Genomic DNA, 27,309 nt, shown 5'->3' with positions numbered 1-27,309 from the left:
GAAAGGGGTTTGGTTGAAGACAAGAGTAATTGCCCAAACATGTTGCTAGAAAGAAATCTACAAACACTGGTTTGACTTGTGTTTCAAAAGTATGAGCTGCTGGCCTGTACAAGCAACCAGTGTTAGGTCCTCGGTCACAGCAATGCCAGGGTTTACATTTTTTCTGGATAAAAACAAATTGGGGTGGGGTGCATTCTTTGTCTAACATGTTGCCAGTGCATGAATTTTGCGGAGGACTCAGCTTGCTCACATTTAAACAAAGCTACGCTAACAGAACCTAAAGGACACACAAGTAATGCACCAGAAAAATGATCCTTGTAAGAGTTTCCTGTCCCTCCCATCCTCTGGGAAGGTTTACCTCTCTGTTCTTGGTTTGTGTTAAGTCATAATGTTTTGGAAAGCCCACCACTATCACCCAGAGCTACATGGTAAGACTTAAACCATCTCTCCACTTACTGATAGAACTTGAGAAGAGTTCATTGGTGCCAGGTGGTGATCTTTCCTTCATTCTCTTTCCAGCCTCTTGCCTAAAAGTCCTAGAATAGGCCGTGGAGCCACCAAGGGTGGTGGTCATTGTCTAGGTGATTCCCATTGGTAATACCAGGAAGATGCAGCAGTTGAAGCCTGAAGGAGAAAACCCAGCCCTCCCCTTAGAATAACACACAGGGACCCCCCCACCCCACCAAAAACACACACAACCACGACACACACACTGAAAACAAAACCCTAATAACAACAGAGGAAAAAGTAGCTGTGTGGTGGTGTAAAAAGTTCCTTTTTGCATTTGTCATTCCCTTTGCCTGGAAAACACATAAAAAACTTCTTTTTACAGGTGTCAAAATTGTACATCATAACCAGCCCTCACTACCTGGATCCCTCTTTGTTCCTCTCTTTCTCATTTTCTTCCCTAGTCCCATTTCTTTTCTTCCAGTAGTCTTTTTTTCTGGAGGCAGTTCCACTGTGGATCCCTTTGCTCTTTTTCTCCCTTCCTTTTTTCCTTTCTTTCTCCCTCTACTACCACAATCTCTCTCTCTCATTCATTTCCTACTATGTCTCAGGTATTGTTCTAGGTTCTAGGGATAGAGCAGTGAATGAAGTCTAGAAGACCCCTGATATTCTGGAACTTATATTCTGGGGGGGGGTGTAGAATAGAGGAAAAAAACAAAAATAATACATTTCAGGTAATAAGAGCTTTGAAGGGAATCAAACTGCATAACGTGATAGATGACCTGGTGGTTGGGAAGGGGAAAGACTGCTTTAGATGGGACGGAAAGTCTGTTGGGGGAAGAGGGATTAAAATTTAATTGATACCTATATTACAGGAAAGATTCAGCTAAGAGAAAAGCATTCCAGACAGAGAGAATAGCAGTGAAAATTCCTTTTGTAGTAAGAACTGCTATAACAAGTCCGAGGAAGTTAAAGAAAGCAGGTGTGGCTAGAGCTTGGAGAAGAAGGATGGAAGTGGTTAAGAAATGAAGTTTTGCAGGGGCAGGTCACATCTGGCCTGGAAGGTAATGTAGAGGTTTGTATTTTATTCTAAATGCAATAGGAAGCCAGGTCCTAGCAAAGGGATGAATTATTTATCCAGAACACTGACTATCCATTGTTTCGTTCCTTTGTATTCTCCATAGGCTGGTCCTATAAAGATTTCATGACAGTGGGGCAGACATAAAGGATTTATTACATAAGGGAGTTTGGGACACACAACAGTTGACAAATGTGAGACTCTCTGCTTCACTCTACATCTTTGTCTACTTCCCCCATCTCTCTGAGCTACCCATTCCTACATACTTATGCCATCGGGTCCTTGTTTCTTTTTGATAAATTCATCATTTGCCTTTATATTTTCATCTGTTTTTACCCCCAAATTATTAACATAGATGCTTTTTTTTAAAAAATCACTCATCCATGTTTCTGCATAGGTTGTTAGGGAAAAGATCAAGAAAAGTTGCTGAATTTTAACCCCCAAATCCCCATTCACTGCAGAGTGATGACTCACAACAATGTTGTAATCCAAGTACTGTAATGACCTGGAAGCCACAGCACATCTCCACCGCAGTTATATTAAGTACTTTAAAATTGCATTTCCAATCATCTTTGATGTAGTTCCAGGGTTTTTTTCCCAAACAAAATCCAACCTAAAAAAAACAGTGCCAGTTAATGAGCATTTCTCAGCAAACTCATTGTAGCTGGGATAAAAATATCCAAATGGATCATGTGACTTTAAATTACCCAATTTTATATTGTGTTACAGTAATTCACAATGCATCATAGTGTATATAAAAACCCCACGGTAATCAAATCCAAAGAGAATGCCTCTTTACCTAAATTAAGTTACCAATTAAATAAATTTCCCCAAATGAGGACTGTATCCAAGGTAAATTAAATTAATCCTATCATTATATTCATCCTACTTGTATTCTCCAGTTGCACTATAGTATTCTCACCACTTTTTTAAAAAAAAAGAAAGCACAATTCAAATGTTTCCATTTAAGAAATACAAGACTCATTTATGAATTTTTAAGCAAACACCCCATACTTTTGAATGGCTCACACCCCACAATAGTGTGTGTGTGTGTGTGTTCGATACTATTCACCACATCAGAAAAACTCATCTGTAGAAACAAGAGAATGACCAGTTTTCTCAGGATGACTTGGTGAAACAGGTGCATTTATTTGAACTGATAAGTCTATGCAAATACAGTCAGTCACAATAGGGCTTCTTAGGCCTGACAATAATTTAACTTCTGAAAAGTATGCAGGACTGTTAGAGGCCTTTACCCTCCTGGTAAACTATGTCCCTTGATATTGGAAGGGGACTTCAGTTCTCCCCTAGCCCTCTGCTTAGGATTAAATGAGAGACTTCAGCTTTAATTAAATGAGAGACAGCTGTCAGCTGTCCTAATCCAGGACAACACACACAATTTGGACTCTAGGAATGAGAGACAAAAGGAAGGGTGATCTAGAAAGTGGGTAGGGATAAAAGTGGGTAGCATGTTTGCTTCTGCAGAAAATGTCCAAGGATGGCAGACTCTAGTTAAGATCAATGGGGGAAGATGTCTTAGTGTGTAGGTAGAGAAATAAGACAAGGCAAAGATGACTTTAGCCATCGAGAATGAAGGAGTCAGGGGAAGGAATGTCTGCATGTGGTAGATAACTGAATTAGAAAGAGCAGAAATGGAAACCAGCAATGATTCTGATCTAGGGCTTGGCCAGCTTACATGTTTTGTCATTGGACACAAACTTTTCATAAGGAGATCCAATCACTAATGCAACAAACTCAAATGAATTCTAGGTTGACGGTGGTTCAATTCTCAAACATGGGGCTGAACCAGTTACTGGGCAAGGAGAGATGAAGGGGTGGAATCTGAGAATCTCAATAAGTCATCTAGTAGCTCTAGTCACTTTGTACATTCCTGGGGGATACATAACAGCTCACTATAAAAACACAACATATATTGATACCTGTTTGTTCCCCAAGACCAACACCACAGTGAGGTTTTACCACCTTAGCTTACAGAGACATTATTTAGTCCAGGTTACAATCAGATTTCACAAAAGAGAATTTGACTACATAGATATTTATAAAATGAATGCAGTTAAGAAAAAAGTACAGGGGCTGGAAGTCAGAAAATCTACTACATTCCAGTCCTCTCTGCTGCTGTTCAGCTGTGTGAACCTGAAGAAATCCTTTAACATTTCGGGGCCTGTTTGTTCATCTATAAAGTGTGGTGATGAACCCCTGTTACTCTTTCAGTGTTCTCGAGCAGATCCCAAGATGTTAGCTCACTGTGGAAACTTAAAAGCAAAGGGAAGATGTGGCACTGAAACAAACTGGACAGCTGCTTGCACTCTAATATAATCATCCATCCCCACAAAGGGACAGTTGGCCACTGGTTTGATAAGTATTGTCAAATGAAATTTACTTGTAACTTTTGAGAAGAGTAGTTTTCAGATGCTAGTCTTGGAATAAGCTCAAGAGGAGTCTCGATCATTTCCAGTTGAATGAACAATTCTTATCTTGAGCTGCATATCCTTCCGAAGTCACAAGGAAAAGTCAGCCTTTATTCTAGTAGTGTTTGGTCTGGAACAGCTGCTCCATAGGTGTCAGCCCTATGCCCCATATCATACTTTAAATAATATCATTAATACCTTTATCCAAAATACACTTGCGTTTCATATGCTTATTATAGGAGAGAGAAGAACTAATATTCACCAAGTGCCCTCTGTGAGATAAGCACTTGTTAGTGTTCTACATACATTCTGTCATTTAATCCTCAAGGCAACGTAAAAAAGTAGATATCACTGTCCCCATTTTACAGGTGACAAACCTGAGACTCAGAGTGCTTATGACTTGCCCAAGTTCACACCACTGGGACCTAACAGAGATCTGAAATAAAAATTCAGGTCTTCTGACTTCAGTCCATGCTTTTTCTTCTATAACATCATGCTACATAGAAGAAAAAGAAGTGAAGGTGAATGATTAGCCAGCAAAGTTAGGGAAAAGGATATGCTATTAGTAAAAAGCTCACCCATTCTATATCATTCTGCAATGTCCAACTTTCAAAGAATCAGATTATGATAGAAATCTTCAATATTAAATCACTACTAAACATTAAGCAATCTGACTTTGAGGATCCAGAAGGTGATTTCAGATCTTGCTGTGCCTTAAAGTTCTCACAGACAACATTGATTATCAGTGCACTACAGATGTGTGGAAAAGAAAACGCCAGGTAACAAAAGCCGGGTCACCTGCCTCCAAGATGCCGGGCCCTGCGCGGCTTTTATTACTCCAGGTCAAGGAAACAAATAGAATCTATCAACGTGGTCCTGCCTCTTGGGACATATATTCTAAACATACATCCATTCTTATTCCCAGTGAGAAAGAAATCATTGCAAAAGAATCTCACCTTTCACCAAATTCTACGCTTAAAATCCTAAACTGGTCATATCACTGTGTACAATATTTTTGGCAGTCACAAACTCTGTCATGAAGCAGAGCGTAAAACAACTGGAGAATATAAGTGGTATTTACATGCCCTTCTTTGGGTGGGTCAGACTGCATGAGGCAGTGTGGCTGTGTGGAGGGCGAGAGGTCTGGACCCACGGTGAACAGCTTGCTCCTGCCAGAGAGTTACCAAAGCCAAGGTTCTAGACTTGTATGTTCCTCAGCCATCCCAGTGTCTATATCCCTAGCAACCCTAAAACAATGAAATATCGGCAAGCAACCATGTCCAAATAAAGAGCTCAATAGTTGAATCTCCAAGAAGTGGCCAATTTCAGAAAGGCATTTCTTGGCAGGCTAGAGCAGACTTGGGTGAAAGTTGTACCGAAGGCTGGAGAAGAGCCCGATGTGTTTCACAAGATTGGGCTCTACCACATAGGCCCGCTCCCCCTTGGCCCTCAACAGTGAGTACAGTGCCATGTCCTTGCCGAAGCCCTTGTGGCAGTACACCTGGGACAGGTAGGTGAGGGTCCGCCGGGCCGCCGGGGCAGGGAAGAGCATGGCCGGGGTGCAACACTGTGAAGCAGGGACCACATTGTACAGGGAAGGACTCAGCCGCCGCAGCTCCAGGAAATAGTGCCGGCCCACCAGCTCCACCAGCCCCATGCTATACAGGGAGAAGAAGAGCATGACGGGCCAGCTAAACCCCGGCCGGCTGGCAAACCGCATGTATATCCAGGTTAGTAAGGGCCCCAGCAACATGCCGACACCGACCCACTCCAGGATCCTCATGGGCTCTGGGTTGATGTAGTGCTGGAGTCTCTCGGGGTGATAGAGCTTTAGATAAAGGGCATCTCTGAGGTGCGGCTCGGAGAAACGAGCCCGCAGAAGGTGCTCCAAGACTGGGAAGATCTGCTCTTCTGGAACGGCGTCGTCTTCCACCATCAGGACGTAGTCTGGGTTGTAGGTCTGCAGGGAGGATTCCAGGCAATAGACATAGTCCTGCTTCTCTTTCTCAAACGAGTTGGTCGAAGGGTCGTCGCCGTAGTCATCTTCAGTGCCCTCATAGCGGTTGGCCACAGGGACGTACTTGGACAGCAGCTTGGCATCGAAATGGCTCACACTCCGCTCCACGTTGCACAGGAAGAGTTGGTGCCCCTCACACTGCGGGCCGCATTGTTGAAGAAGCCGGTGGAACTGGGACACCACCTGCAGGACGTAGTGGAAGCCAGGTTGCCTGTCCACAGTGATGATGGTGATGACCAGCCAGGGGCGGGGAGTGGCCTGCCAGACAATGGGCACCGAGCCATTGGCAGAGGGCAGCTCCTCAAAGTAGTGGAGGGCAGCTTCACCCTCTTTCAAGCTTTGCTGCAGGAACTCTTGGCTCATTTGGTTCAGATGCCAGTGGCGCAGGTAGAAGTAAGAGTGCAGAAGCCGGTGACAGGCCAGGGGGGCCAGCAGACCAAAGGTCACCACCGTTAAGATGAAGAGCTGGACAGCAGTGCTGCCCCAGGAGAGCCGCCTCAGCCTCCGGAGGAGCATGGCAGCTGGAGAGCTTGAAGTGCTCATGAGGTCGACTTCTGGTCAGGTCTGGTCCCAAGAACAAACCATCCTGGACCTCAGGCCAAAATCAGTGCAAGGCAAACCTAAAGAGAGAAAAGTAAAGAATGGTATAGAGCTTTAAAAAATCCAGGGATGGAACTCAGCACATGTCAAACCAGAAATTCTAATTCTAGGCTCTGTACCTACTAGAGACTTAAGTATTTTCTCCAGTATACTCATCTTTGGTTGTATCTGTTAATGATCTCTGGGATTCTTTGATCATTTCTATGAGTAATGAAACCTTGGTACATCCAACCAAGTCTTCACACCTACAGATGCTTAGTTAAGGTTTACAGTGTCCCAGAAAATCACCAGATAGGCTAGCAAAATCATTATTTCAATTCAGCAGCTACATAGCCACAGGTTCTTAAAACAGACGCAAAAACGCAAGGCACAAAGGAAAGACGCATTTAAAGTAAGTTCCAAGGTAAGTACATTGTAAGTACTTGTGGACTAACGGTGCATAGTCGTTTCTGAAAACTTTTTTGCACATCCCAAACAAGAAAAGGACTATTTAGGATTCCCTAAAATGTCTTTATCAAGATCTTCCATTCCTATTTCTCTAACCTCATGCAACTATACTTAAAATTACATGTTAATTTAATCCTGATTGTTCTTCCATTTTATAATTTACAGAATTGCCATGGGAACCAGTGAGAGAAAGGATCTCTCCCCCATATTCAAGAGAACTCTAGAGCCCCAGACTTTGGGAGGGGAGGAAATATCTCAAGGAAGATCTATAAGCAGCTTTTCAGTGAGGTAGGGAGAGGGTAGGCAGAGATGAAGATGAAACAGAAAGTTGCTGCAAGCCTGGTCCAGGAAGGAATGTAGTGTGACATCATCTCTCAGAGTACAAGCCTGGAGTGAATACCAGCTCAGCCACTAGGTGAAAGGTCACTTCACCTCTCCACAGCTTGGATTCCTTACCTCTAAAATGGAGGTAATAATAATACCTATCTCACGGGGTTACTGTGAAGATTAAATATGTTACAGAGCAAAATCATACAGAATAAAAATGCCATTAAAATATATCCATATCGATTCCAAAGGCAGTGCTTAAACCACACAAGACGTTTTGTTTTTTCAACATCCTTCAGGATAGAGATGGAGACAAAAACATGACTTAAAAAAATCCTTGCGGCTTTTAAATCTGGTCCCCAAGATGGCGGAAGAGTAAGACGCGGAGATAACCTTCCTCCCCACAGATACACCAGAAATACATCTACACGTGGAACAACTCCTACAGAACACCTACTGAACGCTGGCAGAAGACCTCAGACCTCCCAAAAGGCAAGAAACCCCCCACGTACCTAGGTAGGGCAAAAGAAAAAAATAAACAGAGACAAAAGGATAGGGACGGGTCGTGCACCAGCGGGAGGGAGCCGTGAAGGAGGAAAAGTGTCCACACACTAGGAAGCCCCTTCGCGGGCGGAGACTGCGGGTGGCGGAGCGGGGGAGCTTCGAAGCCGCGGAGGAGAACACAACAACAGGGGTGCGGAGGGCAAAGCGGGGAGATTCCCGCACAGAGGATCAGGGCCGACCGGCACTCACCAGCTGAGAGGCTTGTCTACTCACCCGCCGGGGCGGGCGGGGCTGGGAGCTGAGGCTTGGGCTTTGGTCGGAGCGCGCAGGGAGAGGACTGGGGTTGGCGGCGTGAACACAGCCTGCAGGGTGTTAGTGCACCGCGGCTAGCCAGGAGGGAGTCCGGGGAAAAGTCTGGACCTGATGAAGAGGCAAGAGACTTTTTCTTCCCTCTTTATTACGTGGTACGCGAGGAGAGGGGATTAAGAGTGCTGCTTAAAGGAGCTCCAGAGACGGGCGCGAGCCGCGGCTAAAAGTGCGGACCCCAGAGACAGACATGAGTCGCTAAGGCTGCTGCTGCCGCCACCAAGAAGCCTGTGTGCGAACACAGGTCACTATCCACACCCCCCTTCCGGGGAGCCTGTGCAGCCCGCCACTGCCAGGGTCCCGGGATCCAGGGACAACTTCCCCGGGAGAACGCACGGCGCCCCTCAGGCTGGCGCAACATCACTCCGGCCTCTGCCGCCGCAGGCTCGCCCTGCACTCCGTGACCCTCCCTACCCCCGGCATGAGTGAGCCAGAGCCTCCGAATCAGCGGCTCCTTTAACCCCGTCCTGTCTGAGCAAAGAACAGACGCCCTCCGGCGACCTACACGCACAGGCGGGGCCAAATCAAAAGCTGAGCCCCTGGGAGCTGTGAGAACAAAGAAGAGAAAGGGAAATCTCTCCCAGCATCCTCAGAAGCAGCGGATTAAAGCTCCACAATCAACTTGATGTACCCTGCATCTGTGGAATACATGAATAGACAACGAGTCATCCCAAATTAAGGAGCCATGTGGAAGAAAGGCTCTTGGTGCTGCAGCCAGGAGTTAGTGCTGTGCCTCTGAGGTGGGAGAGCCAACTTCAGGACACTGGTCCACAAGAGGCCTCCCAGCTGCACATAATATTAAACGGCAAAAATCTCCCAGAGATCTACATCTCAACGCCAGCACCCAGCTTCACTCAACGACCAGCAAGCTACAGTGCTGGACATCCTATGCCAAACAACTAGCAAGACAGGAAAACAACCCCACCCATTAGCAGAGAGGCTGCCCCAAATCATAATAAGTCTACCCCAAAACACACCACCAGACGTGGACCTGCCCAACAGAAAGACAAGATCCAGCCTCATCCACCAGAACACAGGCACTAGTACCCTCCACCAGGAAGCCTACACAACCCACTGAACCAACCTTAGCCACTGGGAACAAACACTAAAAACAATAGGAACTACGAACCTTCAGCCTGCAAAAAGGAGAACCCAAACACAGTAAGATAAGCAAAATGAAAAGACAGAAAAACACACAGCAGATGAAGGAGCAAGATAAAAACCCACCAGACCTAACGAATGAAGAGGAAATAGGCAGTCTACCTGAAAAAGAATTCAGAATAATGATAGTAAAGATGATCCAACATCTTGGAAATAGAATAGACAAAATGCAAGAAACATTTAACAAGGACCTAGAAGAACTAAAGATGAAACAAACAATGATGAACAACACAATAAATGAAATGAAAAATACTCTAGATGGGATCAATAGCAGAGTAACTGAGGCAGAAGAACGGATAAGTGACCTGGAAGATAAAATAGTGGAAATAACTACTGCAGAGCAGAATAAAGAAAAAAGAATGAAAAGAACTGAGGACAGTCTCAGAGACCTCTGGGACAACATTAAACGCACCAACATTCGAATTATAGGGGTTCCAGAAGAAGAAGAGAAAAAGAAAGGGACTGAGAAAATATTTGAAGAGATTATAGTTGAAAACTTCCCTAATATGGGAAAGGAAATAGTTAATCAAGTCCAGGAAGCACAGAGAGTCCCATACAGGATAAATCCAAGGAGAAATACGCCAAGACACATATTAATCAAACTGTCAAAAATTAAATACAAAGAAAGCATATTAAAAGCAGCAAGGGGAAAACAACAAATAACACACAAGGGAATCCCCATAAGGTTAACAGCTGATCTTTCAGCAGAAACTCTGCAAGCTAGAAGGGAGTGGCAGGACATATTGAAAGTGATGAAGGAGAAAAACCTGCAACCAAGATTACTCTACCCAGCACGGATCTCATTCAGATTTGATGGAGAAATTAAAACTTTTACAGACAAGCAAAAGCTGAGAGAGTTCAGCACCACCAAACCAGCTCTACAACAACTGCTAAAGGAACTTCTCTAGGCAAGAAACACAAGAGAAGGAAAAGACCTACAATAACAAACCCAAAACAATTAAGAAAATGGGAATGGGAACATACATATCGATAATTACCTTAAATGTAAATGGACTAAATGCTCCCACCAAAAGACAGATTGGCTGAATGGATACAAAAACAAGACGCATATATTTGCTGTCTACAAGAGACCCACTTCAGACCTAGAGACACATACAGACTGAAAGTAAGGGGATGGAAAATGGTATTTCATGCAAATGGAAACCAAAAGAAAGCTGGAGTAGCAATTCTCATATCAGACAAAATAGACTTTAAAATAAAGACTATTAGAAGAGACAGAGAAGGACACTACTTAATGATCAAGGGATTGATCCAAGAAGAAGGTATAACAATTGTAAATATTTATGCACCCAACATAGGAGCACCTCAATACATAAGGCAAATACTAACAGCCATAAAAGGGGAAATCGACAGTAACACATTCATAGTAGGGGACTTTAACACCCCACTTTCACCAATGGACAGATCATCCAAAGTGAAAATAAATAAGGCAACACAAGGTTTAAATGATACATTAAACAAGATGGACTTAATTGATATTTATAGGACATTCCATCCAAAAAACAACAGAATACACATTTTTCTCAAGTGCTCATGGAACATTCTCCAGGATAGATCATATCTTGGGTCACAAATCAAGCCTTGGTAAATTTAAGAAAATTGAAATCGTATCAAGTATCTTTTCCGACCACAGCGCTATGAGATTAGATATCAATTACAGGAAAAGATCCGTAAAAAATACAAACACGAGGCTAAACAATACACTAATTAATAACGAAGTGATCACTGAAGAAATCAAAGAGGAAATCAAAAAATACCTAGAAACAAATGACAATGGAGACACGACGACTCAAAATCTATGGGATGCAGCAAAAGCAGTTCTAAGAGAGAAGTTTATAGCAATACAATCCTACCTTAAGAAACAGGAAACATCTCGAATAAACAACCTAACCTTGCACCTAAAGCAATTAGAGAAAGAACAAAAAAACCCCAGAGTTAGCAGAAGATTAGAAATCATAAAGATCAGATCAGAAATAAATGAAAAAGAAATGAAGGAAATGATAGCAAAGATCAAAGCTGGTTCTTTGAAAGGATAAACAAAATTGATAAACCATTAGCCAGACTCATCAAGAAAAAAGGGAGAAGACTGAAATCAATAGAATTAGAAATGAAAAAGGAGAAGTAACAACTGACACTGCAGAAATACAAAAGATCATGAGAGATTACTACAAGCAACTCTATGCCAATAAAATGGACAACCTGGAAGAAATGGACAAATTCTTAGAAAGGCACAACGTGCCAAGACTGAATCAGGAAGAAATAGAAAATATGAACAGACCAATCACAAGCACTGAAATTGAAACTGTGATTAAAAATCTTCCAACAAGCAAAAGCCCAGGACCAGATGGCTTCACAGGCGAATTCTATCAAACATTTAGAGAAGAGCTATCACCTATCCCTCTCAAACTCTTCCAAAATATAGCAGAGGGAGGATCACTCCCAAACTCATTCTACGAGGCCACCATCACCCTGATACCAAAACCAGACAAGGATGTCACAAAGAAAGAAAACTACAGGCCAACATCACTGATGAACATAGATGCAAAAATCCTCAACAAAATACTAGCAAACAGAATCCAACAGCACATTAAACGGATCATACACCATGAGCAAGTGGGGTTTATTCCAGGAATGCAAGGATTCTTTAATATACGCAAATCAATCAACGTGATACACCATATTTACAAATTGAAGGAGAAAAACCATATGATCATCTCAATAGATGCAGATAAAGCTTTTGACAAAATTTAACACCCATTTATGATAAAAACCCTGCAGAAAGTAGGCATAGAGGGAACTTTCCTCAACATAATAAAGGCCATATATGACAAACCCACAGCCAACATCGTCCTCAATGGTGAAAAACTGAAAGCATTTCCACTAAGATCAGGAACAAGACAAGGTTGCCCACTCTCACCACTCTTATTCAACATAGTTTTGGAAGTTTTAGCCACAGCAATCAGAGAAGAAAAGGAAATAAAAGGAATCCAAATCGGAAAAGAAGAAGTAAAGCTGTCACTGTTTGCAGATGACATGATACTATACATACAGAATCCTAACGATGCTACCAGAAAACTACTAGAGCTAATCAATGAATTTGGTAAAGTAGCAGGATACAAAATTAATGCACAGAAATCTCCGGCATTCCTATACACTAAGGATGAAAAATCTGAAAGTGAAATCAAGAAAACACTCCCATTTACCATTGCAACAAAAAGAATAAAATATCTAGCAATAAACCTACCTAAGGAGACAAAAGACCTTTATGCAGAAAATTATAAGACACTGATGAAAGAAATGAAAGATGATACAAATAGATGGAGAGATATACCATGTTCTTGGATTGGAAGAATCAACATTGTGAAAATGACTCTACTACCCAAAGCAATCTACAGATTCAATGCAATCCCTATCAAACTACCACTGGCATTTTTCACCGAACTAGAACAAAAAATTTCACAATTTGTATGGAAACACAAAAGACCCCGAATAGCCAAAGCAACCTTGAGAACGAAAAACGGAGCTGGAGGAATCAGGCTTCCTGACTTCAGACTATACTACAAAGCTACAGTAATCAAGACAGTACGGTACTGGCACAAAAACAGAAATATGGGGGCTTCCCTGGTGGCGCAATGGTTGAGAGTCCGCCTGCCGATGCAGGGAACACGGGTTCGTGCCCCGGTCCGGGAGGATTCCGCATGCTGCGAAGCGGCTGGGACCGTGGGCTATGGCCGCTGAGCCTGCGCGTCCGAAGCCTGTGCTCCACAATGGGAGAGGCCACAACAGTGAGAGGCCCGCGTACCGCAAAAAAAAAAAAAAAAAAAACCAGAAATATGGATCAATGGAACAGGATAGAAAGCCCAGAGATAAACCCATGCACATATGGTCACCTTATCTTTGATAAAGGAGGCAGGAATGTACAGTGGAGAAGGGACAGCCTTTTCAATAAGTGGTGCTGGGAAAACTGGACAGGTACATGTAAAAGTATGAGATTAGATCACTCCCTAACACCATACACAAAAGTAAGCTCAAAATGGATTAAAGACCTAAATGTAAGGCCAGAAACTATCAAACTCTTAGAGGAAAACATAGGCAGGACACTCTATGACATAAATCACAGCAAGGTCCTTTTTGACCCACCTCCTAGAGAAATGGAAATAAAGAAATAAACAAACGGGACCTAATGAAACTTCAAAGCTTTTGCGCAGCAAAGGAAACCATAAACAAGGTGAAAAGACAACCCTCAGAATGGGAGAAAATATTTGCAAATGAAGCAACTGACAAAGGATTAATGTCCAAAATTTATAAGCAGCTCATGCAGCTTAATAACAAAAAAACAAACAACCCAATCCAAAAATGGGCAGAAGACCTAAATAGACATTTCTCCAAAGAAGATATACAGACTGCTAACAAACACATGAAAGAATGCTCAACTTCACTAATCATTAGAGAAATGCAAATCAAAACTACAATGAGATATCATCTCACACCAGTCAGAATGTACATCATCAAAAAATCTAGAAACAATAAATGCCGGAGAGGGTGTGGAGAAAAGGGAACCCTCTTACACTGTTGATGGGAATGTAAATTGATAGAGCCACTGTGGAGAGCAGTATGGAGGTTCCTTAAAAAACTACAAATAGAACTACCATATGACCCAGCAATCCCACTACTGGGCATATACCCTGAGAAAACCATAATTCAAAAAGAGTCATGTACCAAAATGTTCATTGCAGCTCTATTTACAATAGCCCAGAGATGGAAACAACCTAAGTGTCCATCATCAGATGAATGGATAAAAAAGACGTGGCACATATATACAACGGAATATTACTCAGCCATAAAAAGAAACGAAATTGAGCTATTTGTAATGAGGTGGATAGACCTAGAGTCTGTCATACAGAGTGAAGTCAGAAAGAGAGAGACAAATACCGTATGCTAACACATATATATGGAATTTAAGGAAAAAAAGGTCATGAAAAACTAGGGGTGAAACCGGAATAAAGACACAGACTTACTAGAGAATGGACTTGAGGATATGGGGAGGGGGAAGGGTAAACTGTGACAAAGCGAGAGAGAGGCATGGACATATATACACTACCAAACGTAAGGTAGATAGCTAGTTGGAAGCAGCCGCATAGCACAGGGAGATCAGCTCGGTGCTTTGTGACCACCTGGAGGGGTGCGATAGGGAGGGTGGGAGGGAGGGAGACGCAAGCGGGAAGAGATATGGGAACAAAAAAATATATATATATATATCTGGACTTCCCTGGCAGTCCAGTGGTTAAGACTCTGTGCTTCCACTGCAGGGGGTGCGGGTTCGATCCCTGGTTGGGGAATTAAGATCCCACTTGCCACATGGCGCAGACAAAAAAAAAGTATATATATAATCTCCCTATATGAATAAACTTAGTAATATTTTAGGAGTAAGTAGGTCTAATAATCTGAGGGAAAACAGTCTTCCACCAAAAAAGAGAACTAAAAGGAGAAAGCCAGTATAACTCCAGTAAGGTCAATGCCAAACTAAACAGTGTCTATAGAATAAAAGGTAAACCTCTTACCTCAGAAGCATAATAAAGTTTGCACATATTGGGAAGGAAATGGCCTAGCTTGTGAGTTATCTTGAAGAAGGACTGCCCAGGTACCATACGAGGTTGTTGTGGTGCAGTCTAGTGCTTTCTTACATTCTCCCCTTCTTGGGCACACAGAAAGACCACATCTCCTAGCCTGCTTTCTTCCAGGTGGGGTCATGTGACTAGGGCTTGCCAGTAAAATGTGAGCAACATGACAGTTATGACTTCTGGAACAACGTGGTTGAGAGCAGATGTGCCTTCTTGACTCTCTTTCTCCATCTGCTGGCTGGACAGCCTTGGTGGATCTAGAGGAGGGAGGAGCCACCAGATGGCAGGAGCCTGGGTCCTTGAATGACTGCCTGGAACAGAGGTCCCTCCTACAGCTCACCTCTCAGCACCTGCCCAACCTAGAGTGGGCTGTGTTGTGAGTAATACACAAACCGTTGTTTCTAGCCACTAACGATTTTTTGACTTGCTTATTATTACAGCAGTTAGCCTACCTTGCCATTAGAGTTGTGTAGAATACCAAACTTCTCTCTATGGCATGATGACATAGTAACTCAAGGAAGTAGAGAGATAAGTCTCATTTCAGCAACAGCAGCAGATTATATTGTGGGACCCCAGAGGTGAGACAGATTAGCCCAGTACTAGTAAGAGATCTGCATAGTATTAAAGAGGGAAACAAAGCAGGGAGAGGTTGGAGTAGTATGAGATCCCAGGTTTGCTGTTATGCGGACTTCCAAAGACCTGCAGACTTGCTGCATCGCCCTGTGATGTTCAAGCCAATGGAGTTAATAAATCATGTGGCTGCACATCCCCATGGCCTCGCCAGTTCCACATCACTTCCACTGGAAGCCAAGGGCTGAAACTGGGTTGAGCTCACACTCTACCTTAGTTGATCTTGGGAATGGAGTCATTCAGGTGGCTTCCTGCTCACACTGTTCTCCCTACCCTTGCTATTACCCAAGAGAGCTGTAACCACTTAAAGAAGGAACAAAATACAGTCAATAAGATAAGGCACACAGCTCAGAAAATGCCAGGCACATATAAGTGCTAAGATGACAATGCGATTACGGTGGAAATGCAGAGTTCAGTGTTTGGTGTAAAACTACCATCCAACCTCCTTCAATACCCTATTCTAGTGAGTTTTTGGTAAAGCGAGAATGTGACACACATAGACAATTATCATTTAAGAATATAAATCTGATCATGTCATTCTCCTGCTTAAAACCCTTCTTTACCTTTCCATTGCTCTTTTAATAAAATCTAAACATCTTATCGTGATACAAAAGGCCCTTTATGATCTGGACGCTGCCTTCCCCTGGCATCTTGTTCTACTGCCCTCTTTTCTCTGTATGTTCTAGACTAGCAAAGGGCTAGACAGTAAATATTTTAGACTTTGTGGGCTACGCACTGTCTCTGTTGCATATTCCTCTTAGACTATTTCTTTTTTTTTAACTCTTTAAAAAAATGTAAAATCTATTTTTTAGTGCTCCAGCCACATCAAAACAGGCTGTAGGAAAACAAACAAACAAACAGGCTGTAGACCAAATCTGGCCTGCAGCCCATAGTTTACCAACCCCTGCTCTAGACTAGCACTGTCCAATAGAAATATAATGCAAGCCACATATGTAATTTAACATTTTCTAGCAGCCACAATAAAGAAGCAAAAAGAAACAGATGAAATTAATTTTAATTATATATTTTACTACAACACATCAAAACTATTATTTCAACGTGAAACCAATATAAAAAATTATTAATAAGGTATTCTACATTCTTTTTCCATACTAAGTCTTTGAAATCCAGCGTGTATTTTACATTTACAACATATGTCGATTCAGACAAACCATACTTTAAGTGCTTAATAGCCACATGCGGCCAGTGAGCAGGGCAGCTCTAGACATGCTGACCTTCTTTTCGAACATCAACTATGCTAAGCTCTTGCCCATCTCCTGGCCTTTGCTCATGCAACTCCCTTACCCTGGAACATTCTTATTCCCACACCTTCCTTGTCTCTTCACATAGATAGCTTTTTCTCATCCTGTAATACAATCTCCTAGAGGGGCCAACCCTGGCCTGTGTTATCTTAGGACCTATTAAACAAGTACTCAAGTATTTTGCATTAGCAAAGTGGGAGTATAAATTGGCACAACCTCTGTAGAATTAATTTAGAAATATCTAACAAAACACACTAATGCTCAGCAATTCCATTTATAGCATTCTTTCCTAGATATATATTCTCATGTGTGAGAAATTACTTGTAGCATCATTTGTAAGAGCAAAATATTGCCAAGTGCCCATCAGTTGTGAGTCAAATAAACTATGGTACCTCCAAAGAATGGAATACTAAGTACCCATTAAAAGTAAGCAAACTCACAAAGTAACTGCCTTATAGTTTGAGGCTACTAATTCTATTTTTTTTTAACTAGTTCACACTTTATTTAGATTTCTTTAGTTTTTAGCTAATGTCCTTTTCCTACGCTAGGATCCCATCCAGGTGGTATACATTCTTTATGGTGAAGTGTTAACATATCAAATTATTCATTTGGGAAAACCAGTATATTTTCTGTATTTAATTATAGAAAATTCATGTTGTTTTTTGAAATATATCTGCCCCCCCCCAAAAAAATCCTCCTAAGGGTCTCAATCTTGTTTACTTTTTTTTTTTTAATTTCAATGTTAGGTCTACGTGCAAAAATATAAAGTACTGGGTTGGCCAAAAGGTTCGTTCGGTTTTTTCCATAAGATGTGTCTAGTAGCATTTTGTCTTTAACTTCATTCGAAACAATGTTGTTAGTTTGTATGTGACAGCTGTCATATCAGTGTGCATTTAAAAAAAGACATCAAAATTGGTGAATTTTTGTGTAGCCATTTTAATACCGAAGGTGGAAGAGAAAAAGCTACATTTTCGGCATATTATGATTTATTATTTCAAGAAAGGTAGAAGCGCAACTGAAACGCAAAAAAAGGTTACTGCAGTTTATGGAGAATGTACTGTGACTGATGGAATGTGTCAAAAGTGGTTTGCGAAGTTCAGTGCTGGAGATTTCTCACTGGACGATGCTCCACGGTCAGGTAGACCAGTTGAAGTTGATAGTGATCAAATCGAGACATTCACTGAGAACAATCAACATTATACCACGCAGGTGATAGCCGACATACTCAAAATATCCAAATCAAGCGTTGAAAACCATTTGCACCACCTTGGTTATGTTAATTGCTTTGATGTTTGGGTTTCATATAAGTTAAGTGAAAATAACCTTCTTAACCATATTTCCGCATGTGATTGTCTACTGAAATGTAAGGGAAACGTTCCGTTTTTAAAACAAATTGTGATGGGCAATGAAAAGTGGATGCTGTACAATAATGTGGAACAGATCATGGGGCAGATGAAATGAACCACCACCAACCACACCAAAGGCCAGTCTTCATCCAAAGAAGGTGATGTTGTGTATATGGTGGGATTGGAAGGGGGTCCTCTATTATGAGCTCCTTCCGGAAAACCAAACGATTAATTCCAACAAGTACTGCTCCCAGTTAGACCAACTGAAAGCAGCACTCGATAAAAAGTGTCCAGAATTAGTCAACAGAAAACACATAATCTGGGCTTCCCTGGTGGCGCAGTGGTTGGGAGTCCGCCTGCCGATGCAGGAGACGCGGGTTCGTGTCCCGGTCCGGGAGGATCCCACGTGCTGCGGAGCGGCTGGGCCCGTGAGCCATGGCCGCTGGGCCTGCGTGTCCGGAGCCTGTGCTCTGCAACTGGAGAGGCCGCAGCGGTGAGAGGCCCGCATACCACGCAAAAAAAAAAAACCAAAAAAAACCCCCACATAATCTTCCATCAGGATAATGCAAGACTGCATGTTTCTTTGAAGGCTAGACAAAAACAGTTACAGCTTGGCTGGGAAGTTCTGTTTCATCCACCGTATTCATCAGACATTGCACCTTCGGATTTCCATTTATTTAGGTCTCTACAAAATTCTCTTAAGAGAAAAAAATTTCAATTCCCTGGAAGACTGTAAAAGGTACCTAGAACAGTGCTTTTCTCAAAAAGATAAAAGGTTTTGGGAAGATGGAATTATGAAGTTGCCTGACAAATGGCAGAAGGTAGTGGAACGTAAGGGTGAACACGTTGTTCAATAACGTTCTTGGTGAAAACAAAAAGTGTGTCTTTTAGGGAGAGAGAGAGTCATGGACATATACACACTAACGAACGTAGTAAGGTAGATAGCTAGTGGGAAGCAGTCGCAAGGCACAGGGATATTAGCTCGGTGCTTTGTGACAGCCTGGAGGGGTGGGATAGGGAGAGTGGGAGGGAGGGAGACGCAAGAGGGAAGACATATGGGAACATATGTATATGTATAACTGATTCACTTTGTTATAAAGCAGAAACTAACACACCATTGTAAAGCAATTATACCCCAATAAAGATGTTTAAAAAAAAAAAAGTGTGTCTTTTATTTTTACTTAAAAACTGAAGGCACTTTTTGGTCAACCCAATACATAGTGATTGTAGGTTAACAGTTGCATGGTTAAAATGTATTTTGCCTATATGTTTTTACTGAATGTTTATTTCCTATTCCAAGGCAAGTATGAATATGCGGCAAGATCTCACACACACACACACACACACACACACACACACACACACACACACACGAAGAGTAAGCAAACTCAGGGAGAGACCAAGATGGCGACATTGAAGCCTCCTTATCTTCCTTCCTCCCATGGACACATCGAATGTACATGAGGAGAAATTCCTTCTGAGAGAAATCCATAAACTAGCTGAGTGACATCAGGCAAATGAGAAAATACCCATGTCAAAACAGTCAGGAAAGGCTAAGACATGCTCTTTCCATAAACCCCACCCCTGGCACAGTGCCAGACAATTGGGCCCAACCTCCCAACAACCAGCTGCTCCCTGAGGAGTGAAGGGATTGGACCACATACCCAGAGCCCCAACTTTTAAGACTCCTACCTGACGGACAGGCCCCCAAACACGTAACTCTGAAAGCCAATGCGGCAATACATCCATAAGACCAACAGGACTAGCAAGGAAGCTGTTCTTATTGGGTACGTGAGCACTCTCCATTGCTGAACCCCCAGGGCTCAGTGCTGAGGGAAAAGGCAACACCCGCCCATCCCGGGTAGGGTGTTTTTTTGTTTTAATTTATTTTTACATCTTTATTGGAGTATAACTGCTTTACAATGGTGTGTTAGTTTCTGCTTTATAACAAAGTGAATCACTTATACATATACATATGTTCCCATATCTCTTCCCTCTTGCATCTCCCTCCCTCCCACCCTGCCTATCCCACCCCTCCAGGCGGTCACAAAGCACTGAGCTGATCTCCCTGTGCTACGCGCGCTGGCTGCTTCCCACTAGCTATCTGGTTTGACTGAATACTTTACAAGCCACTCCCTCAGGGCCTGGCTTAGTTGCAAACAGCAAGGACATCAGAAAAGAGATTGTTACAAATTTAAGCATTTTCAGCACCTCTGCCCTCTAACCAGTCTTTCCAATGTCCTCTGAATTCTCAACAATGGGGCTCGGGGTGGGCGGGGGGACTACAGGGGCTCTTCCCAATCTTCCCACTTAATAGAACTGGAGAAACATTTCTCCAGATTGGGGATGAATCTCTTCCAGTCCTAACTGACAATGGAACCACAATCTTGGTGCTCACTCTCAACATTTCTCAGTTAGCGGCCTCACCTCCTATAAAGTCCTTTTGTTAACTGCTTCTCACATAACTCTTTTACACTGTAATAACCTTAACCCTGCTACTCTTCTCCCCCTACATCAATGATGAAGTCCCTCACGACTGCTTACCACTGACAAATCACCTCCTGACCCCTGATGATGATCTGCAGGAAAATCCTTTTTGTAACACTGACGTCTCGTGGTTCACTGATGGTTCTTATTTAAATAGTGACAATGGCAAATATTGTGCTGTGTATGCTATTGCAACTCCTTTTGATGTTGTTGAGGCAGCATCTTTACCTATGGCTACTTCAGTCCAACAAACTGAATTATATACTCTTACAATGGCTTGTACTTCTAGCCAAGAACAAAGCTGCCAATGATTTATACTGATGGCAGATATACTTTCAGAGTAGTTCATGATTTTGCAATGTTGTGGAAGAAAAGTGGCTTCCTTACTTCAAGCAGAAAGAAAATTTAAAATGGCTCCTATGTTAAGAAATTATTGGGTGCAATACGTTTACCTGGCACGTTAGCTATTAAGATTCTGAGGTGTTCTAAACTTGACTCTCTGGAAGCTAAGGGAAATCACCTTGCTGACATTTCTGCTAAAAAAGGCTGCCCTTAAAGAAACCTTCAGCAGCCAAACCTCTATCATGGTCCAAAGGCTCCCCAAATGGTAACTTAGAAAAACTGGCTAGAGAAGCCCAACAACTGGCTTCTGAAAAGGAAAAACAAGTTTAGAAATTCAACAACTGTTGATTTGATAAAAAGAGAAATCTCTGGTTAGGACCAAAGCATAACCCAATCCTACCAGAGACACTGAAATTCCCACTCCTCACTACCTATGGCATTAAGCCATAGGTCTACTGACAAAATGATAACATTCATGAATCAGTATTGGTGGAGAAACATTAACAAGGCTACAAAAAGTGCCTACACCTCACTGTACCACTTGTTGAAGTACAAGTGGGAAGTACTAGGAAGTCTGTTCGTAATGCTCCCGGACAGTTTAAACTGTCTAACAGATGATTAGATGTCTGGCAAATGGATTTCATATAACTTCCTCTATTTTGTGGATATAAATATGTTTGAGACATATTTTCATACTTAGGTATATTTCTTCTGACCAAAAGAGCAACTCTCAAATAGTAATGGAACTAATCTCATTTAAATGAAAAAAAAAAAAAAAAGCTACCATGTTGGAAGTAGGAAATTCAAACACAGGAAAAATTTCAAAGCCTATGCTATTTTCATGATACCTGCTGCCTTACATGGCTTTTTTCATGGCCCTTGATTTACAACCCAATTGGCCTTATAAATCCCTCATTAGTGGATTCAGTCTAATTTATCTTTGATACCCCTCACAGACCCAGCACAGTATTCTATGCATAGAAAAGGTTTCATATTTGTTAAGCAAATAAATGATCTCTATGGATCTCAATTCCTCAGCTATAAAATTGGGAGTATCAAAGACTCCCAATTTAATGTGCAGAGATCAACTTACTTGGAAGTGCTTGCTGAGCACTTATTATGTGCTGGGCACTGTTCTAAGCATCTCATTCATCTTCATAAGAAGCCTATGAGAAGTACTATTATTAAGTCCATTTTATACCTGAAAAAAATTAAGGCACAATTAACTTGTACCCTAGGTTAACAAAGCTTTAAATGGGTAGCAAAACTTGAAATCCAGGCATACTGTTTCCAGAACTCATGCTCTCAACCAATACGCAATATTGTCTCTGCATGGATTGGGAACCCAAGAAAATCAGCTGAAAAACCATTAGAAATGGTAACAGACTTTCAGAATGTGTTCAGTAACGGAATTAATATGCAAAAATAATATATAATATTATACACACACTACATATATACACTGATTGCTTTCAGCTACTCAGACAATTACTAAATTAATCAATGGGATAAAATATCTCAGTCAAAATGAAAAAAAAAGAAACCAAAAATATCTACAATAAATTTTAAAAATATGCAGAATATACACACCTATAAAATTCTACTGAAGGACATTCTAAAGTGTAATAAATGGATAAAAATAACATTTTCCCAGCTGAGAAGTGTCACTAATGAAAGAAGAGATGGAGGTCTCTTTCTCCAAAATTAATCTCTATATTTAACATAATGTCAATCCAATTTACTTCAAGAGGGAGTGGGCCAGTACAGTAAATGGGCGCTTTCATATAAATTGGTGGAACCTCTGGAGGGAAAGTTGGGATGGTATCTACAAAAATTTTATATGTGCATCTCCTTTGACACAGAAATTCTACTTCTAGGAATCTACCCTGCAGAAGTGCCAACACATGCTACCAAACATAGACAAGGAATGTTCACAGCAATTTTGTTTGTAAGTAAGAAAGAGAGGCAGAAAGAGGCGGAGAGGAATAGAGGACAGGGCAGGGAGAAGGATAGACAAACTACAGGGAGAGGAAATGGCCAGCAATAGGGAACAGATGTTTAGATAATTACACATGGGGATGATATGGAGACATTAAAAGGAAAATGAAAGGTTTAAATATACTGACATTTAAAAAGTCTTAGCTAAACCTCTGCTGTGGACTGAATGTTTGTGTTCCCCCCAAATTCATATATCAAAAGCCAAATCCCCAATGTGATGATATTTGGAGATGGGGTATTTTAGGTCACGTTTGTGGAACTCTTTTGCTGGGATTAGTGCCCCTATAAGGGACAGAAGAGAGCTTGCTTCCTCTCTCTCCTCTGCCAGTGAGAACATATCAAGAAGGTGGCCATCCATAAACCAGGAAGAGGGTTCCTTATCAGAATCCAACTGTGCTGGTACCCTGATCGCAGCCTTCCAAACTCCAGAACTGTGAGAAATAAATGTTTCTGCTGATTAAGGCACCCAGTTTATGGTAATTCGTTATATCGAACCAGGCAGTTTGAAAAAGTCTCTAAGGGAAAAATGCAAACTATGTCAACGCAAATTGTAGAAAAGTGTACATAGTATGATCGTTTTATTTTTAACGTGGAGTATAATTTAGTGAAGGAGAGATGAAGGTATGCAGGATGGAGGTTTCCTGTTTTACCCTCTACACTTCTCAAAGAGCATATATTACTTTTATGATCATTGTTAAAAGTTTAATTCAACAAATACTGAGTCTTGTACCAGGCACTGGAATAGTGAACGTGACACACAGGGGTCCTACTCTCAGGACCTTAATTATCAAAAATCCTATAGAAATCCAAACATGATTTGTTTCTTTTGGTGGAACAGGAGGAGGCTGGTTAATTTGACCAAAGTATTCTAAAGATAACCTGGAATTAGCACTAATAAAAACTGCTAGGAAATGCTCGCTTTGCTGGGACATATACTAAAACTGGAATGATATATTGAAGATTAGCATGGCCCCTGTGTAAGGATGACATCAAGTTTATGTAGTGCTCCATAATTTTTTATTGTGATGGTCATTATATTTGACAAAATTCATCAAAATATACATTTAAATGGTGCATTTTACTGCATGGAAACTATACCTTAATAAAACTGATTTTTTGAAAAGCCAGGAAGGTGATACTGGGTAATATGATATTTAACTTGTTATAAAACTTCAGTAATTAAAATAACATGGCACTGGCACCAAAATATACTGATAGACACATGCAAAAATCTACAAACAGATATAAATATATAATAATTTAATATACCATAATTGTAGCAGTCTAAATCAGGTGTAAAAAATGAACTTAATAGCTTTGTAGCAACTGGCTAACCATTTAGGAAAAGTAATTAGCTCTCCAATTTACAACTTAAACTAGAATAAATTACACATTAAAATTTTTAAACCAAAGCTTAAAAGTACGTGAAGAAAATACTGGAGAATATTTATACAAACTTGGGTTAGTAAAGGCCTTTCTCAGCAAAATACTCTAGCAGAAACCATAAAGAAAAAAGAAGAATAGAGCTGAACGGCCAAAGATGAAAAACTGACAAAAACATTAAGTAAATTGGTAAAGACTGTGCAACATAGATAACAGAATTACTAACTTAATGTGTAATATATAAGGAGCACTTAAAAATCAGGAACAGAAAGACACTCCAACTGAAAAAGGGGCAAAAGTATTAATAGTCAATTCACACACAAACAAATGCAAAAGGCCAATACATAGAGGAAAAAGAGTTGATTCCCCCTGGGTAATCAGACGTACAAACTGAAACAATATGTTTTGCCCACGTTACTGGATTAAATGTGTATGCAGAGAAATTTTTAATATATCTAGGAAATCTCAACAATCTAGGAGATGAAGTTTTAAGTTATCTTTAGTTTCTCCTTTACATTTTTCTGTTTCCTGAATGTTTTGTAATAAGCTTATCCTTTTAAAAAATTCTAATTTTAATAATGTTAGACAAACATGGTTTTCTCTTCTCACCTCCTAAAATACCTGGTGCAGTGCACTCTAGAAATGCATCCCTAAAAGCCAATCCGCCTTACGAGGTTTAGTTCTCTAGGGAAAACGCGCACACACGCTAGCGCGCGCGCGCGCACACACACACACACACACACACACACACACACACACACAGGTTTTGCTAATGATCGGCATAGTGAGATCATCATTGGATCCGCCCTTGTGTCCCCTCACCTAGGGGAGAAAAAGGGACAAGCAGGGGATGCCGGGGTTACACCCACTCTCCAATACTGCGGGCGCAGTGCGGCACTGGCAACGCCCGCACCCAGAGGCCAGGAAGAGGGCGAGCCGAGCCGGGGTGGTCCTAACTATCCCTCATGGAAAGAGAATGGCAGCGGAGGACCAGAGTAGATCTAGTGTCTGCCACTGACCTTGGGGAGTCCCCACCGCGCTCGGGTCTGTTTCCCCACCCGTAGGAAGAAACTAACAGTCTCAATCGCCGTGTTGACTCCCTCGGTCCGGTCTTTCCGGGAGCTGGGAAGGACGCCTTCCTCTGCCCGGTTGCCCTTCCTCGGTCTAGGGGCTGCGAGGTCGCCCGCAGAAACCCAAAGCCGCAGCAGCACGCGTGTCGGTGCGCGGGGCTGGCCCGAAGGGCCGACGCGCAGCAGAGGCAGCCACGAGCGGGCGGCCATTAGGCGATCCTCCCTTAGGCTGCTCGGCCGGACCACGCTGGGCAGGAGCTGGGTCTTACCTGGACTTGCACACGCCCGGCTCCAGCCTTTCTGTCGACCTCGCGGCGCCACGAAAGCGGACGAGGGGTAGGGAGGCAAGCTCGCTGCGACACTGTCATCCCTGCGCAGATCCCGGCCCTGGCCGCGCGGGGTACGCCCTTTTGGGGTCCCCGCAGTCCTCCGGCAGGAAGCAGCCACCGCCACGAGCGGGGCCGCAGCGAAGCCCGCCCGCCCAGAGAACACCGCCGGGGTCGCAGGCCCTCCCAGGCTGCGCCAGACCCTGCAATTGCTCTCCGCGTGCCAGCTGCAGCAATCCTAATTCTTTTTCCCTCGCTCTGGAGACGTCTCCGGGGTGGGCGCTCCAGTCATGATGCCAAGGGGGCTGAGCAGATCGTGCGCAGCGGAAACCTTCCCGGTGGGGGCGGTCAGCTCCGTCCCCTGCGCACGCTGAAGGCCGCTGCTGGTGTCGCCTCGGCTATCTGGCCCATGCCCATGGAGGAGCCATCGCCGGACCCTGAGGCTTCGGAGGGGCGGGCGCAGCCGGGTGCGCGCGGAAACCTCACCTCCTGCGGCGCAGCTCCGGCGCGGAGTCCCCTCGCTCTGGCAGGCCATGTGACCTGAGAGCTGGGGAGCGACTGCAGCCCCCCAGAAGCCAGCTTGGGGAAAAAAGGACGGCAAAAGGCGCCAACTGCTGGGCATAAAGGGAAAAGCAGGCTCAGGGCAAAGGAAGTTGAAATGCTGGAAGGATTAGGTATCTGCAGTGTTCACAGCCCCAGCTGGCCATCAAGCGTGTTCTCTTAATCGTGGGAGGAGATTTGGGTTTTTTTTTTTTAATGTGCATTCTTATTTTTTTATTTTATTTTTTAATTATTTATTTAACATCTTTATTGGAGTATAATTGCTTTACAATGTTGTGTTAGTTTCTGCTGTATAACAAAGTGAATCAGCTATACATTTACATATATCCCCATATCTCCTCCCTCCGCGTCTCCCTCCCACCCTCCCTATCCCACCCCTTTAGATGGTCACAAAGCACCGAGCTGATCCCCCTGTGCTATGCGGCTGCTTCCCACTAGCTATCTATTTTACACTTGGTAGTGTATATATGTCAATGATACTCTCTCACTTCGTCCCAGCTAACCCTTCCGCCTCCCCGTGTCCTCAGGTCCATTAGGAGATTTGTTTTTGCCAATAATAAAAATAATAGCGGACACCACTTCCACCCCTAATCCCCACTGTACCCCGCATTATGCCAGATACCGTATGAAAATTCCTCACTTTACTTCTGTACATTAGAGACTGTCATCCCCAATTAGTAAATGAAGAAAAAATATTTGAGAAGGTAATTTGCCAAGTGCAATACTCCAAAAGCCAGAATTTAAAAACAAACAAACAGAAAGGTTTGCTCTAATCAAATTACCTAGCCACGCATGGGAATTAGGTCTGTGGCTCTTTCCACTCACCTGTCAGTCTCTCCCAGAAGTGGCTTTGGTGGTTCATTTGAGTCCAAAGCATCCTCAACAC

At 42.5% G+C, this 27,309-nt stretch overlaps 1 protein-coding gene and 1 non-coding gene across 5 annotated transcripts; one reads left to right on the top strand and one right to left on the bottom strand.

Annotated features, from left to right (window-relative positions):
* Positions 1-2,650: 2,650 nt before the first annotated feature.
* PGAP4 (post-GPI attachment to proteins GalNAc transferase 4) lies at positions 2,651-27,309 on the bottom strand. 4 transcript variants are annotated; one of them, XM_032636295.1, is made up of 3 exons: positions 25,806-25,824; positions 22,179-22,286; positions 2,651-6,591 (listed from the first exon to the last, which is right to left on the bottom strand). In XM_032636295.1, exon 3 carries the CDS (start codon positions 6,512-6,514, stop codon positions 5,303-5,305), a length of 1,212 nt encoding a protein of 403 aa, XP_032492186.1. In that variant the 5' UTR covers positions 6,515-6,591; positions 22,179-22,286; positions 25,806-25,824; the 3' UTR covers positions 2,651-5,302. The 4 variants fall into 4 exon arrangements, with proteins under 4 accessions (XP_032492186.1, XP_032492187.1, XP_032492184.1 ...); XM_032636296.1 differs by lacking the exons at positions 22,179-22,286; positions 25,806-25,824 and adding an exon at positions 27,249-27,309; XM_032636293.1 differs by lacking the exon at positions 22,179-22,286 and having other exon boundaries at positions 25,806-26,404.
* LOC116756246 lies at positions 23,997-24,100 on the top strand. The gene has a single exon (XR_004350610.1). It is a non-coding gene; the product is annotated as a U6 spliceosomal RNA (small nuclear RNA).

Source organism: Phocoena sinus, chromosome 6 (assembly GCF_008692025.1).
Source record: "Phocoena sinus isolate mPhoSin1 chromosome 6, mPhoSin1.pri, whole genome shotgun sequence".
NCBI lineage: Eukaryota > Metazoa > Chordata > Mammalia > Artiodactyla > Phocoenidae > Phocoena > Phocoena sinus.
The sequence above is the reverse complement of the archived record's forward strand: the minus strand, read 5'-3'. Positions and strand labels throughout refer to the sequence as shown.

What these genes read in the sequence shown, in the direction of transcription:
- PGAP4 (XM_032636296.1), bottom strand. Translation starts at nt 6,514, where the DNA reads ATGAGCACTTCAAGCTCTCCAGCTGCCATGCTCCTCCGGAGGCTGAGG.